Source organism: Rhinopithecus roxellana, chromosome 19, assembly GCF_007565055.1.
Source record: "Rhinopithecus roxellana isolate Shanxi Qingling chromosome 19, ASM756505v1, whole genome shotgun sequence".
Lineage (NCBI taxonomy): Eukaryota > Metazoa > Chordata > Mammalia > Primates > Cercopithecidae > Rhinopithecus > Rhinopithecus roxellana.
The window spans coordinates 13,982,372-13,998,680 of record NC_044567.1 but is presented as its reverse complement, the minus strand read 5'-3'; the positions used below and the strand labels follow the sequence as shown (position 1 = coordinate 13,998,680).

General features: G+C 49.5%; 1 protein-coding gene and 1 long non-coding RNA gene across 2 annotated transcripts; one reads left to right on the top strand and one right to left on the bottom strand.

The window, feature by feature from the left end:
- Window positions 1-10,831: 10,831 nt before the first annotated feature.
- On the bottom strand, window positions 10,832-13,598 carry LOC115894720. The gene is made up of 4 exons (XR_004054862.1): window positions 13,435-13,598; window positions 13,190-13,266; window positions 12,282-12,423; window positions 10,832-10,928 (listed from the first exon to the last, which is right to left on the bottom strand). It is a non-coding gene; the product is annotated as an uncharacterized LOC115894720 (long non-coding RNA).
- Window positions 13,599-13,680: 82 nt separating this feature from the next.
- On the top strand, window positions 13,681-15,598 carry RAMP2 (receptor activity modifying protein 2). The gene is made up of 4 exons (XM_010385955.2): window positions 13,681-13,913; window positions 14,382-14,447; window positions 14,909-15,017; window positions 15,152-15,598. Exons 1-4 carry the CDS (start codon window positions 13,817-13,819, stop codon window positions 15,405-15,407), a joined length of 528 nt encoding a protein of 175 aa, XP_010384257.1. The 5' UTR covers window positions 13,681-13,816; the 3' UTR covers window positions 15,408-15,598.
- Window positions 15,599-16,309: the final 711 nt, after the last annotated feature.

Sequence of the window (16,309 nt, the reverse complement as noted above, 5' to 3'; positions counted from 1 at the left end):
CTTTGTCCTGTAAATTCGTAGAAAAACTTCTGGCAAGTGGTCAGCAACTGGACCTTTGAAAAACAGTACAATCACCCCTGCCCCACTCCTCCCAGCCCCACCCCCAGGCAGTTAATGGGAGAAGGGAATAACTGTGTCACTCCTGGCTTCCAGTTGCTCATCTCGCTTTAAATTGGAGGCCTCTGGGACTGAAAGAAACTGGACAAAGTGTGCTGAGTAGCCTAATAGAGCTGGTTCTTTTTCTGAAAGTTCCCTATTGCAGAAAAATAAAATTATGTGTTTAATTTTTGAAACCTGATGCCTGATTTGCCTTGGCAGCTACTCTCCTGGGCTTGGCCCAGAGTCCAGCAACCCTAGTATACTGATTAATACCAGCTCAACTTGCTCCCTGGAGAAGAAGAGCATTATTTACTTGACCATTTTCTTAAATCCTTTTTAATTTGCTTATATTTTAGCATAATCTTCTTGGCTTTAACATGCTACATCTTTGACCACTGGGTCCAGCAAAGCCTTAGGGAAGACTGCTCTGCTCTGTACACTCACATCCCCATCACAAAGCAAGATTGTGTTCAAGCCCATGATTAGAAATGACATGTCACGTGTTCTAGTCCTTCTGCGAGTTCTAAGTGTACTTTCGTCCCCTGCTGGTCCTCAGGCCACTGGTAGAAAGGGAAGGAGATGATGCTTCTCAGAATTCAAACAGAGCTCTCTGCACTAGCATTCGTGCCTTCCAACCTCAGCCCCCTTCGGACAGTGACCCCTTGGCCTGTTGTGCCCCTCCCTTGTAATGCCCACAGAGATATCAAATAGCAATTTTCAGAAGGGACACAGCGGACTGAGGAAAGGCTGGGCCCCAGACAGTCCCTGACAGGGAAGTGTAAACACAGCTGTGGAGATGGGAGCAAACCATCCTCCCTCCCCTCAGTTCCCACCCAGAAGCAGGGAAAGGCCACCCTGCCATGAAGAAACAAACAAGAAAACAAAGCAAAGCACAACCCAAAAGTTGCACGAAGGTCACCAGAAACTGGGGCTGCTGCCCAGGACTTGGTGGGGCCTGTTGAAGTGCCAGACCCCTCCCTGAACACTTAGAGGTGAAGTCGGCTCCAAAGCAAGTTGAGGTCTGGAGATTACAGAGGCCTGGAAACAGGGCTCAGTTTTTGAAGCCTCTCCACTCTTGGACACTTTGTCCTCTGATCGCAAAATCCTAGCTGTCTGCCTTAGGTACTTAGCTCCTGACCCCTAGTTGCTTAGGCATCATAATAATGAATTCAATTCAGCAAGTAAGAACAGGCCCATAATAAACCCTTGTCCATGGCTGTTACAAATTTAAACTCTGAGCCTCTAAGCCAAAATATCAGAAAGGGCTTCCACAGTCTTTGTTAATCACAAAATAAATAATTCCAGCAGGAAGGAACTTTCTCTTTTGGGCACTCATTTGGGTGGAAGTCATGCCTTGATTTGCACATACCCTCAAGGCTCCAACCCCACAGCTAGTGTGGTGCTGCTGGTTCTTGCTCTCAGCACAGTTAATGCAGCGTCTTGATCCCTAAGGACGTGCCTTTGGCACAGCCCTGCCTGGGAAGTAGCTCTGATCGGGTGGACAGCTAATGAGCTGTGCTTTCTTTCTGGCCATTAGGGTCCTCAACTGTGAAAATGAAATGGCAGAACAAAAGAAAATGGTAACAGCTTTCAAATACTGAGTATTTACTATGTGCCTGACACTGTCCTGAGAGCTTTATACAAATCATCTGATTTCATATGAATCAGCAATATTCTTATCCCCACTTTATAGCTGAGGGTTTAGAGAGATTCTATAACCTGCCCCAGGTCATCCAGCTGGTAAGTGGTATGGCCAGGATTTGGGCTCAGTTATTCTGACCGCCCCACTCAATGCTCTGAACCACTCCACTATACCGCCTCCCTTCTCTGAGGTCTTTTAGCTCTGACATCATGATTCTGGATTTTCTCCATTGCTTTCTGCTCTCACCAGTGGTGCCAGAAAGAGAATGTGTTTGGGACTCTGGTCTGCAAGTCCAGAGGAAAACACCTCCTGAAAGTTAAGGAGCTCCTTACTTCCTCTGTACTGGAGATGCCAATCAAAGCTGGACACTTGACAGACCCCCATATCAACAGGGAACATACAGGGAACATACAACAGGGAACATACAGGGAATATACAGCCTGTGTGGAAGACAAGCAAATCCTAGCCAGACAGGAAAAGGGAGTTTCTCTTGGTTCTGTGACTTCCCCTTCTCTCTTCCCTATCAGCAGGGTCCCACACTGGTGATGCTATGGCCTTTTGAACCCTTCTGTGGCTAGGATGAAACACCAGGCTACGGAGACACTTTGGGAGCAAGAGAAGTGGCCATTGTATTCACAGTACACACATCTACAAATTATATCCATGATACTGTATGTAAAGGAGCAAAAATAAATCACATTTATTTATACATTTAACAAGTTGCTTTTAGCATTTATATTATCACTAGACATTGCACTGGGTAGGAATCTCATGTAATACTGGCAAAATGCCTGGGAGTCAGTTATTATACACATTTTACAGAGAAGAACACTGAGGCTCAGGGAAATTGACAACATTCTTCATAGCCCCAGGCTGGTAAGAAGGAGAGCTGGAATTCAAATCCAGACTAGGCTGGCTGACTCCAAAGTCTATATTTGTTTCAATAAAAGGAGTGTTGTATGGTAAAAAGCGCAAAATTATGAAATTGTAAAGATCCCAGAATATCTTGGAAATATAATTGTCATAATTATATGTGTTACACATTATGATAGTAACTTCCATTTATCGCATGCTTAGTAGTGCCAGGCAGTGGGCCAAATGCTTTACATAGTTCATCTGTACCGCTCAGCAAAATACATGCTAGTGATCCCATTTTGCAGATAAGATGACAAGCTCAGAGGAGTTAAGTAACTTGCACAGTCTCTTTTTTTTTTGACGAAGTCTCGCTCTGTCGCGCAAGCTGGAGTGTAGTGGTGCGATCTCAGCTCACCGCAACCTCTGTCTCCCAGATTCAGGCAATTCTCCTGCCTCAGCCTACCAAGTAGCTGGGATTACAGGTGTGCACCACTGCACCTGGCTAATTTTTTATATTTTTAGTAGAGACAGGGTTTCACTACATTGGCCAGGCTGGTGTTGAATTCCTTACCTCGCGTGATGCCCCTGTTTCAGCCTCTCAAAGTGCTGGGATTACAAGCGTAAGCTACTGTGCCCTGTCACACAAAGTCTGATACAGCCAAATAAGCGATGGAACTGGGATGCCAACCCAGGTCTACTTGCCTCCAAAGTGTGTGCTCTTAAGCACTAAGGCAGTAATAAGAATAATGTAGTATTAACTATGGGCCGAGTTGTGCTTTAAGTGCTTTATACTTTGTAACTTACAGATATTATTATCACCCCCATTTTACAGATGAGGAAAATATTGCCTTTTGTAATATTATGCTCACAGTACAGATATCACACGTTAAAGACACGTGTTATTAGTGTCATGTTTGCTTAACATATGTTGGATCCTTGCTTATGATCCAGAAAATAAGGTATTTTTTTTTCTTTCTTTTTTTTTTTTTGAGACGAAGTCTGGCTCTATCACCCAGGCTGGAGTGCAGTGGCGTGATCTTGGCTCACTGCAACCTCCGCTTCCCGGGTTCACACCATTCTCCTGCCTCAGCCTCTCGAGTAGCTGGGACTACAGGCGCCCGCCACCACACCCAGCTAATTTTTTGTATTTTTAGTAGAAACGGGGTTTCACCGTGTTCGCCAGGATGGTCTCGATCTCCTGACTTTGTGATCCACCCGCCTCAGCCTCCCAAAGTGCTGGGATTACAGGCGTGAGCCACCGCACCCGGCCTGTATTTTTTTTCATTGTCCATCTAATGTGTTAATGTGCCTTGCAGGAAAGAATGTGAAAAGGTACTGTCTATAGACAAAGTAAGCATAATCAGGAGAGGGGCAGTACTGAGTGAGGAAAGACCTCTGTGCCCTGAGGGGCCCTGTGGGGTTGCCCTTCTAGCCAATCTTCCTCATTCTTTCCTATTCGATTCTCTCTAGCAAGTTGACTTATATTTTTTTTAAGCTGTATCCAGCTTTATTAAAGATACTTCCCATAAACAATCATGGCGTTTCAGGGTGGACATGGGCAGACAATCGTTAACAGTATACAACAACTTTCAAACTCCCTTCTCCTTCAATGGACTACCAAAAATCAGAAAGCCACTATAAAACCCAATGAAGTCTTCATCTGATGTTCTGAACAGGGAAAGTTTAGAGTAAGGATTGACATTTCACAGTTAACATGTTGTTTAACAACTTTTCACAGGCCAAACCTGACTTTCAGGAAGTGAAATGAAAATGGCAGAATTTATCTGAAGATCCACAATCTAGAAATGGAACCACTGCTCTTTTGACAAGTGCCATCTCAGTGGCATCACTGGGAAGTCCAGATTGCCTGACACACTAGTAACCAATGACTAGAGATCAGGTCCCAACAGATGTCTGGGCTTACAGGGAGTTAAGTCTATGCTGAAGGATGGAAAGGGAGAAGAGGACATAAAAATGAATTTGTTTTTCCATAGCACAAGGCTTTTGTGCCAAGGTGGCCATGTGTGTCAAAGTCAGGGAATCCCTCCTCCTGAGAGCCAAGAGGAAATCTTTCAAAACTAGAAGGGAAACGTGTTTTCCCCACATCAATCCAGCTGCGGAGACATTCTATTAGTGACATATGCCCCTTCCCCAAAAAACAAGAATGAAGTGTTATGTGTGCTAGCAACATAGCTTAAAAAAAAAAAAGTAGGCCAGGCGCGGTGGCTCAAGCCTGTAATCCCAGCACTTTGGGAGGCCGAGACGGGCGGATCACAAGGTCAGGAGATCGAGACCATCCTGGCTAACACGGTGAAACCCCGTCTCTATTAAAAAAAAAATACAAAAAACTAGCCGGGCGAGGTGGTGGGCGCCTGTAGTCCCAGCTACTTGGGAGGCTGAGGCAGGAGAATGGCGTAAACCCGGGAGGCGGAGCTTGCAGTGAGCTGAGATCCAGCCACTGCACTCCAGCCTGGGTGACAGAGCGAGACTCTGTCTCCAAAAAAAAAAAAAAAAAAGTAAAACAAAATTCTGCATTTTTTAAAAACTTGATAAAAAATAGTATTTCAAATTGTACAGTCACCAGAAGTACACAGTTATCAAAAATGCACACACTTCATTTGGCATTTCCAGCACCTTCAGCTCGCTGTGCCTGGTCTGTTTTGGCATCTCCATTTTCTGCAGGGTTATTCCCCTCCTTGTCAACATCACCTTTTCCCTTTTTCCCTTTGGGTACCTTCTCTCCCTTCTTTGCAGGGGCCTTTTTAGGCTTGGGCTGTGGCTTTGGAGGAGCAAAGTTTAGTAGACAACCTCGCAGATCTTCTCTGTGATTTGTCCTTCACCTTGGCTTTATCTCCTTTAGCATCCCCTTCAGCCTTTGTCTTGGGCATGGTGGTGGCAGCGATGGTGGCGGGATGTAGGCGCTGGACGCAGGATGCAACAGCAGGCACGCGGGCTTTGGTCGGTCTGGGGGTTGTTTTCACCTCTTCTTCACACTGCTCCAACTTCTTTTTTTTTTTTTTTGAGACCGAGTCTCACTCTGTCACCCAGTCTGGAGTGCAGTGGCACTATCTTGGCTCACTGCAACCTCCACCTCCCAGGTTCAAGCGATTCTCCTGCCTCAGCCTCCCAAGTAGCTGGGATTACAGGCATGTGCCACCACGCCCGGCTAATTTTTGTATTTTCAGTAGAGATGGGATTTCACCAGGTTGGCCAGGCTGGTCTCCAACTCCTGACCTCAGGTGATCCACCTGCCTCGGCCTCCCAAAGTGTTGGGATTACAGGCGTGAGCCACCGCGCACGGTCTGTTTGTTCATTTTTGATACAGGGTTTTGCTCTGCTGCTCAGGCTGGAGTACAATGGCATGATCATGGCTCACTGCAGCCTCAACTTCTGGGCTCAAACAATCCTCCCACCTCAGCCTCTCAAGTAGCTGGGACTACAGGCACACACCACAAGGCCCAGATAATTTTTTGTAGAGACAGGGTCTCCCTATATTGCCTAGGCTGGTCTCAAACTCCCGGGCTTAAGCAATCATCCTCCCACCTCAGCCTCCCAAACTGCTGGGATTACAGGAGTGAGCCACCATGCCTGGCCCTTATTTAACCTTTGAGCCTCAGTTTCCTTGTCTGTAAAGTAAGTTGCTATGATATGTAATTTAATAGTTCAGTTTTAAATAAAACAATTTGTATGATGCATTGAGCGTATCAGCATATTGCCTGTCATCTTCAAGGCTTGGTAAACAAACGTGAGTAACCTGTGTTATGCAGTATCCAGGCTCCTGGTGTGCCAGGATGGGGTAGAAGGGTTCCTGGGGAGGGTTTCATAGGATAATCCTAATGAATGGAGGGAGAAAGCAATCCTGGCATCTGGCATTGGGTCCTACAGCAGCCATGAGTCAGCCCCAGGTGCTAAGGGACTAGCTGTGTTCTCAGCACTGCTGGGTGTGTGCTATGGGTCACTTGGCCACGGTCCTTGACAGTCACGCTGCCTGAGCATCATTCTTGTAAATCTGGCCTGGGTTCTTTTGAAAAAACAGCCTCCACCATGTGATGTCATTGTCCAGCCAGGGTTGGAGAAGGAAGGAGGAGGAGGGTGTGTGCACACACTCTGGGGATCTTCCTATTTGTGGAGGAGTCAATTTGGTCCTGGAAGAAACTCTCTATCCTTCTCTCCTCCTTTCCAGACCCAGTAAGAAATTGGTATTCTGATGTGGAGTGAGAGGAGGTGATAAATCATAATGGCTAAGACATGAACTTTAGCATCAAGCTATCCTGGGTTTAAATCCTGGCTCTGCCAATTACTAGCTCAGGGACTGTAAACTTTCTCCTCCTGTTTCCCCATTTCACACATGGAGAAGATAATTCTGATGTTATAGTGGTGTGGCTTTAAGACATACGTACAAAGCTTTCAGCACATGTGTCAGTAGACACACTATGCAGCCTAGAGTAAGTGCTTAATAAATGGTAGTGACTGTTAGGTCCCCAGCAGTTGATGAGTAATATGACTTGATCAATTTCTCTGGAAGGACCTCGTCTTCTCCAGTGGTTTTTTTTTTTTTTTTTTCCTTCAAACAGAGTTTCACTCGTGTTGCCCAGGCTGGAGTGCAGTGGCACAATCTCAGCTCACTGCAACCTCTGCCTTTCGGGTTCAAGCGATTCTCCTGCCTCAGCCTCCCAAGTAGCTGGATTACAGGCAGGCACCACCATGCCCAGAGAATTTTTTGTAGTTTTAGTAGAGACAAGGTTTCACCATGTTTGTCTGGCTGGTCTCGAACTCCTGCCCTCAGGTGATCCATTTGCCTTGGCCTCCCAAAGTGCTGGGATGACAGGCATGATCCACCGCACCCAGCCCAATGACTACTTTTCCCCCTGAAAGGTAGTCAGGCCCCTCCCAGGTGTGCCATCATTCTGGAGATGAGGAGGCTAGGGAGAGGTGGAGTAGTTGTATCACCAATCCTTTGTCTTCCCTTCCTTAGCTGGCTCCCTGGCTATGGCTCCTCTACTTCTCCCTGCTGTCTCCCTGCCCTCTCAAGAAGTCTGTCTCCTCTCTCTAGTTAGGAAGGATCAGCCTCTGCCAGCCAGGACTTCTGGCTTCCCCAATCCTGACTCTTTCTCACATCTTCTCTTGTGCTCTGCTCTTCATTTTGCAGACAGCTGGGGGAGAGGCCAGCATGTGTGAATGACTGTGCACCATAGAGATGTTTATTGCAGGATGCTCCACATATAATTTCAAGGTGTAGAAGGCCCTAGCACTTTTTACTTCCTCCTGGGTGGCTCTGGATTTGTGTGTGTGGTGGGGGTGGAGGTTGAAGATTAAAGATGCCACTCTTTCCAAGGGGCAAGTCACCTTTTGCCCTGCTCCAGGCAGGATGACCCTTGGCCTGTAACAAGAAGGGAAGTGGCAGTAGGACAGTAGTAGGATTCCTGCTCATGAGGAATTAACCTACACTGGGGCCAGAAGTCTCAGGACAATGTCCAGCTGAATGAGAACCAGATCCCTCTCTTTCCAAGCCCTTGGTGGTGGGGGGCAGAGGAATAAGGAAATGTGTAAGAAACTTAAAAACCAGATTTACGGCTGGGCGCAGTAGCTCACGCCTGTAATCCCAGCACTTTGGGAGGCCGAGGCAGGTAGATCACCTGAGGTCAGGAGTTGGAGACCAACCTGACCAACATGGTGAAACCCTGTCTCTGCTAAAAGTACAAAAATTAGCCAGGCATGGTGGTGGGCACCTGTAGTCCCAGCTACTTGGGAGGCTGAGGCAGGAGAATCACTTGAACCCGGGAGACGGAGGTTGCAGTGAGTCGAGAGAGCACCATTGCACTTCAGCTTGGGCAACAAGAACAAAACTCTGTCTCAAAAACAAACAACAACAAAAAACAAACAAACTAGATTTCCAGGCCAGGAATGGTGGCTCACGCCTGTAATCCCAGAATTTTGGGAGGCCAAGGTGGGCAGATCACTTGAGGTCAGGAGTTTGAGATAAACCTGGCCAACATGGTGAAACCCTATCTCCAGTAAAAATACAAAAATTAGCTGGGCCTTGTAGGGGGCATCTGTAATCCCAGCTACTTAGGAGGCTAAGGCAGGAGAATTGCTTGAACCTGGGAGGCGGAGGTTGCAGTGAGCTGAGATCACACCACTGTACTCCAGCCTGGGCAACAGAGCAAGACTCCATCTCAAAATAATTTATTATTATAAATAAATAAATAAATACCCTAGATTTCACTGGACATAAGGGGGAAAAAAAGACTAAAGGCAATACTACGTACAGTTAAAAAGAAAGAGGCATATATACATATGTAGTATCATGGAAAGATATCCAAGACATATTACTAAGTCTTCTTTCCTTTCATGCCTTTTTCCACTTTCCCTTCCTCTTCCCCTTCCCTTCCTTTCTTTCTTCTTTTTCTATTTGGAGACAAGGTCTCACTCTGTAGCCCATGCTGGAGTGCAGTGGCATGATCATGGCTCACTGCAGCCTTGAAATTCTGGGCTCAAGGGATCCTCCTATCTCAGCTTGCTGTGTAGCTGAGACTACAGGCATGCGCCACCAAGTCTGGCTAATTTATTTTTATTTTTATTTATTTTATTTTATTTTTATTTTATTTATTTATTTTTTTTGAGACAGAGTCTTGCTCTGCCCAGGCTGGAGTGCAGTGGCCGGATCTCAGCTCACTGCAAGCTCCGCCTCCCGGGTTTACACCATTCTCCTGCCTCAGCCTCCCGAGTAGCTGGGACTACAAGCACCCGCCACCTCGCCCGGCTAGTTTTTTGTATTTTTTAGTAGAGACGGGGTTTCACCAGGTTAGCCAGGATGGTCTCGATCTCCTGACCTCGTGATCCGCCCGTCTCGGCCTCCCAAAGTGCTGTATTTTTATTTTTTGTAGAGACAGCATCTTGCCATGTTGCTCAGGCTGGTCTTGAACTCCTGACTTCAAGTGATCCTCCTGCCTTGGTCTCCCAAAGTGTTGGATTTACAGGTGTGAGACACTGTGCCTGGCTTCTTTATTATTATTACTATTATTATTTTAGACAGAGTCTCGCTATATTACCCAGGTTATTCTCCAATTCCTGGGCTCAAGTTCCTGCTTCAGGCTCCCGAGTAACTGGGACTACAGGCATGAGCTGAGTACCCAGCAAGAGTGTTACGTTTTTTAAAAGTCACTGAGGCTGCGAACAGTGGCTTATGCCTGTAATCCCAGCATTTTAGGAGGCCAAGACAGGTGGATCCCTTGAGGTCAGGAGTTCAAGACAAACCTGGCCAACCTGGTGAAACCCCGTCTCTACTAAAACACAAAAATTAGCTGGATGTGGTGGCGTGCACCTGTAATCTCAGCTGCTCAGGAGGCTAAGGCAGGAAAATGACCTAACCTGGGAAGTGAAGGTTGCAGTGAGCCGAGATTGCGCCACTGCACTCCAGCCTGGGCAACAGAGCGAGACTCCATCTCAAGAAAAAAAAAAAGTCACTGAATAATAGGAGTATAAAATCCCATTTATGCTTTTCTTTAAAAAAAAATCCAAAGTATGTGGGAAATGAGATAGGAGTGGGGATACAAAGTTTTCTGTGTTAAATATTTTGCAACTAGTATATACTTATATATTATTTGCGATTTAAAAAGTGTATTTTTTAATAGCAAAAACAGAAAGGGGCTTAGAAAGGGAAGGTAAGGGCCCTCAGCAGTGGAAAACAGGGGACTTCCCATGACAAAACCAGCTTCTGTTTCTAATACAGCCCTTCCTCCACCCATAGCTACAGATCATCAGATCGTGGGACTATCTCCTATGGCTACATGGAAAAGAAAGGTGAGGTCTCCTGTCCCTATTCATCTCCAAAGACCCCCAAAGTAAACCCTCAGTTACCAGGATGCTCTCAGAGGTCAATAAAAACATTCAAACATCCAACTCGCATGGAAATGTGGAAGAGGAAAATCAAAACGAGAGAAAATTCCCAGATTCTCCAACTAGACAGTTTGGACACCCGAGCTCAGGAATGACTACAATAAGCTCTCCTTTGGAGGTCTCAACATCATGATGCAAACTTAACCCCAATCCTAGTCTAAAAATAAAACTTCCTGAGGGCCAGGTGCGGTGGCTCATGCCTGGAATCCCAACACTTTAAGAGACTGAGGCAGGAAGATTGCTTGAAGCCAGGAGTTCGAGCGCAGCCTCGGCAACAAAGCAAGACCCCGTATCTACAAAAAATATGCCTGTTGTCCTAGCTACTTGGGAGACTGAAGCAGGAGGATCTCTTGAGCCCAGAAGCTCAAGACTGCAGCGTGCCATGAATTCTTCCACTGCACTCCAGTGTGGGCAACAGAGTGAGCCTCTGCTCCTAAAAAGTAAAGTAAGATAAAAATAAAATAGGAACTTCCTACCAAGCTATCTATATTTTCTTTTTTGATCTAAAGGCCATTTTACATATGAAAATCTTGAGCTCCAGGCCGGGCGTGGTGGCTCAAGCCTCTAATCCCAGCACTTTGGGAGGCCGAGACGGGCGGATCACAAGGTCAGGAGATCGAGACCATCCTGGCTAATACGGTGAAACCCCGTCTCTACTAAAGAATACAAAAAACTAGCCGGGCGATGAGGCGGGCGCCTGTAGTCCCAGCTACTTGGCAGGCGGAGGCAGGAGAATGGCGTGAACCTGGGAGGCGGAGCTTGCAGTGAGCTGAGATCCGGCCACTGCACTCCAACCTGGGGTACAGAGCGAGACTACGTCTCAAAAAAAAAAAAAAGAAAATCTTGAGCTCCAGAGATGTGAAATAACCTGTCCAAGTTACTTGCAGTAAGATAGAGGCAGAACCTACCTTCAGAATCCCCATCATTTTTAAATTTTATCCATTATCATTATGCCATATTGTCCTTTTTTTTTTTTTTTTTTTTTTTTTTTTTTAGACAGGGCACAATCACAGCTCTCTGCAGCCTCGATCTCTGGGGCTCAAGTGATCCTCCTGCCTCAGCCTGCCGAGTAGCTGGGACTACAGGTGCATATCACTATGCCAGGCTAATTTAAAATTGATGGCCGGGCGTGGTGGCTCAAGCCTGTAATCCCAGCACTTTGGGAGGCCGAGACGGGCGGATCACGAGGTCAGGAGATCGAGACCATCCTGGCTAACATGGTGAAACCCTGTCTCTACTAAAAATACAAAAAAACTAGCCAGGCGACGTGGCAGGCACCTGTAGTCCCAGCTACTCGGGAGGCTGAGGCAGGAGAATGGCGTGAACCCGGGAGGCGGAGCTTGCAGTGAGCTGAGATCCGGCCACTGCACTCCAGCCTGGGTGGCAGAGCGAAACTCCGTCTCAAAAAAAAAAAATAAATAAAAAATAAAATAAAATTGTTTTTTTTTTTTTTTTTTTTTTTTTTGTAGAGACAGGGTTTCACTATGATGCCCAGGCTCTATTTTAAATCTAACATTTGCTTTTGTCCCCTTTAATCTTGACCCCAACCCCAGTCCTAACCCATAGTGGGCTCATGTGCTTCTGGCCCCAACCCAGTGAAAATGGCTTGTTTTGCTTTCTGCACCTCCTTGCTCCCTCCTCCCATCTTATCATCCAGAAATCTACCATGCTTCCTTCTTGAAAGGAGCAATCCTAGGCAGGCAGGAAGGACTAGATTTGGTTCCAGCCTGAAACATCCTGCAGACTGCCTGGCTCTTTTCTGAATCATTATAGAAATGATCCTTACCAGGAGGACTTTGGAGTTCACATCAAGCAGGCCATTGACTCTCTCCCACTGGATTCCTTGCAAAAGCAGCTTCTTGACCATAGAGGAGGACAACAGGTTATCTGCGCCCATGATCCAAGAGCTTGAGATCCTGAGATGAAGACTTCAAGAGAGATCATGACAGATAATTTGTGGTGGGCAGCAATCAGTAAACTGGGAAAACAGCAGCAGCTGAGTCCAAAGGTCAGCGTCTGGGAGTAATTTAGGAAAGTTTGGTGCTGACAGCTGTGTCTGGGACTTGAACGTCATGGCCAAACCAGCTCTTGGGTTCCTCAGCTGCTTCAGAGTAATGAACCTCTGGCCCAGGACACAAGAGGCAGCTGTGGTGTGGCCGAAATCAGGGCCCCTGGAGGCCCAGGCTCAGCCTTGCTGCTTCTTTAACAGTGTGACCTTAGATAAGTCACTTAGGAAAAGAGGAAAGGAAACTAGCATTTAGCGAGTGCAGTGCCCTTTCACAGCTGCCATCGTCACTGGTTGGTGAGGAAGGGAGTGTCCCTATTTTACACGAGAAGTCCTGAAGGTAAATGTGTCATTCAAGGCCCTATATCTGGGGAGTAGGAAGACAGAATTAGAATCCAGAGCCTTTGAATTCAAATCCCGGGCTGTTGGCCCTGAGCTTTAGCTTTTCGGTCTGTAAAATGGTGATACACTCACTAGGCACATGAAGTGGCACACTGAAGGTTCTAAAACCCCTCCCTTCTTTCTCCCAACCGTGGTCCTGAAGAACTGTGGCACCTTCTTCCTGGGAACATAGTCATCGTATTTTGTCCCCCCGCTCCCCACAACAGGTTTGTGGGGTCCAGGCCCCAGGAGGTGTCTGAAGGGAGGGTATTTGGACTTTGCTTTCCCCTCTACCCCACTCCGCAGACCTTTTCCCGACTCTGGAGGGCCGGCTCCCGCTTCTCCTCCCTGGTTTTGGCTGGCGGGCTGACATCAGCGGGTGTTCCTAGGGATAGGATAAGGAACCCTGAGCTGCCCGGCTCAGCTCCAGGCGCCCCTTGCCCCACAACCCAGGAGAGCCCTTTTGATGCAGCGGCGTCGAGAGGCCGCTGGAGCTCCCAGCCTCCTCCCTGTTCTCCAGGTCTAGGAGAGCAGCTTGCCGACCCCTACAGACCCGAAAGAGAGAGGGCGCGACTCGAATCCGGGGAGCGATCCTGGGAGACCCTGGAGAGTCCTGGGCGCCACGCAGCCGAGCCCCCGAAATAGATCCCGGTTCCGGGGTTCCGGGAGCTGTCCAGCCTCGCGGGGTGAGCTACGAGAGGGTGGGCCAACGCCGGCGAGGCGGAGGGAGCCGCGGGCGCCAGGCGCGGGTGCGGCAGCTACTCCCCCTCCAGTCTCTGGCCCCGGGCGTCGCCCCCGCCCCCCACGTGGCCGCCGCCGTCCCAGCCCCTCCGAGGAAGCGGCGCTGCTTCCTGCAGCTTGGGCTGGGGATATAGGCGCCCCCACACCCGGGCCCGGCTCAGCGCAGCCGCCGCTCCTCGCCTCCTAGCTGCACGATGGCCTGGCTCCGGGTGGAGCGCGCCGGCGGCCCGCGGCTCCCTAGGACCCGCGCCGGGCGGCCGGCAGCGCTCCGCCTCCTTCTCCTGCTGGGCGGTGAGCGCGGCGCCCCGAGGCCCGGGCGGGAGGCGCGGGAGGCCCCGGAGGGGAGAGGGGAGAGGGGCTGGATGGCCGAGGCCGGAACGGGCCCGGGGTGCGGGTGCGGACCGACGGACCGAGCAGCACTGGCCTTCGGACGGTCCCTGACCCCACCTCGGGAAGGGCGCAGCGCGAGCTGCTTCCCACCCGGGGAAAGCTGGGGTGCCGGCCCCGGCCCCGCGGAGAGGGCTTCGGAGGACAGGAGCTGGCCAGAGGTTAGGGGGGCTTTGGGCCTGGGTGTGAGTGACTAGGAGCTGGTGCCAGCCCCTCCCTCCTCGGCACTGAGGCGTCCGTGGGGGCTAGATTATTCCTCCTTTTTTTCCAAGGTAGCCCTGTTTACGGAGGGTCTCAGTCCCCCAACCCCGTCGCAGGCTCCACTGCCTGGGTCCCCGCTATGCTACCCTCCTCTCCCGTTTCTTCCCACAGCTGTCCTGAAGCCCCATGAGGCCCTGGCTCAGCCTCTTCCCACCACAGGCACAACGGGGTCAGAAGGTGGGTACCCGGGGTGTGGAAGGGTGGCCGCGGGCAAGGACGAGAGCAAGTTCAGTGGGGAGGGTCCCTTTCCCACAAGGCCTGCCCCACCCCAGCTGATGCCCCACTAAACTCCCCTCTGTTCTCTCTTGGGGTTCTTTGCGTCTTTCTCCCTGTCCTCCTACGTGCAGGTCGGCCCTTGCACAGCTCTGAGCTGCCCACCTCACAAGTGGGCTAGAAGACCCCAGGAAAAGGTGTATGTGGAAGTTCTTATCAGGCTGGGATGGAAAGTGCTTAGCACATGGAAGTCATTACATGATTCCTGAGCTGGGACTCTGTCCTCAGCCAGAATGTCTTGCTAGGGAAACTTTCTGAAGGGTTCCCACGTTTGAAGACAGGCGGTTCACCTTGCAAGCACCTGGGCAGGAGGGCTTGGAGGGAGGGGCAGGGGTGTGGTCATTGTGCAGCATCTGTACCTACAGAGGGGACGGTGAAGAACTATGAGACAGCTGTCCAATGTTGCTGGAATCATTATAAGGATCAAATGGATTCTATCGAAAAGGATTGGTGCGACTGGGCCATGATTAGCAGGTAGGGGCAGTGCTGTGAGGGTGGCTCAGGCCAGGGGGTGGGCCTGCTCATTGCAGGTAGACCTTGAGTGAGTGTGGGGCACTCCTCTCCCTGGGCCCACCCCCTCCCTCACTCAAGTCCTCTTCTGCCCCTAGGCCTTATAGCACCCTGCGAGATTGCCTGGAGCACTTTGCGGAGTTATTTGACCTGGGCTTCCCCAATCCCTTGGCAGAGAGGATCATCTTTGAGACTCACCAGATCCACTTTGCCAACTGCTCCCTGGTGCAACCCACCTTCTCCGACCCCCCAGAGGATGTACTCCTGGCCATGATCATAGCCCCCATCTGCCTCATCCCCTTCCTTATCACTCTTGTAGTATGGAGGAGTAAAGACAGTGAGGCCCAGGCCTAGGGAGCCATGAGCTTCTCTACAACCACCTTACTCCACTTCCCCACCCCAACCAGGCCTCCCTCCTCTCCTCTTACTCCCTTTTCTCATTCTCATCCCCACCACAGATCCCTGGATTGCTGGGAATGGAAGCCCGGTGGGGTCATGGCACAAGTTCTGTAATCTTCAAAATAAAACTTTTTTTGTACAATGTCCTTCTTCCCATTTCAGTGGAACCTGTGTCCTTCCCTGCCACTCCCATAGGCCCTCAGCTCTGGGTAGTAGAACTGGAAAAATCTGGATGGCCCATTGTTCTGTTCATTTCACCTGCCCCCCTGCTCCGTGCCTCCATGAAGGTCACACCCCTATATTCTTTCCTCCCAGGCGGGCCTTTCCTGCCCTTATCCAAACTCGGCTCCAGGAAACAAGCAGGAAGAGACTCCCTTCCGGTCTGGACAGCAGCTGGGGGCCTGCAACTGGGGAGGTGTGGGGGAAGGGGCAAAGGAAAAATCTCTGCTTGTGACTCCTGCAAGAGAAGCAGGAGGCTGCCCAGGAGCCCTGACTATTCCCCTTCTTTGTGCCTCAGTTTACTCCCAGGGCCTGAGAAGAGGAACCCTGACTAAGCAACAAGAATCCATTCCTAAGGACCTCACAACTGTGGGAGAAAGCAGTGGGGGCTTCCTTTACTAGGTTCACAACCCCCCTCCACGTCCCTTGCCCTCATCCTACATTGTCCTGGACTGGGTGTGGCCTACAGCCTAGCAACACACTGCCCCCTGGTGTCTGCTAAAGCCAGCAATCAGGAGACGTATGTGATCTGGAAGAAGCTCAAGGCTGAGGAGCACTGGACCCTGGGGTCAGAAAACTGCCATCTCCAAAGCGAACAGTTCCTTGTGTGTTTGTTTGTTTGTTAGTTTGTTTGTTGA

What these genes read in the sequence shown, in the direction of transcription:
- RAMP2 (XM_010385955.2), top strand. Translation starts at nt 13,817, where the DNA reads ATGGCCTGGCTCCGGGTGGAGCGCGCCGGCGGCCCGCGGCTCCCTAGG. An exon ending in CCTCCTTCTCCTGCTGGGCG is followed by an intron (nt 13,914 to 14,381) that starts GTGAGCGCGGCG and finishes TTCTTCCCACAG; the next exon opens with CTGTCCTGAAGCCCCATGAG. An exon ending in GACTGGGCCATGATTAGCAG is followed by an intron (nt 15,018 to 15,151) that starts GTAGGGGCAGTG and finishes TTCTGCCCCTAG; the next exon opens with GCCTTATAGCACCCTGCGAG.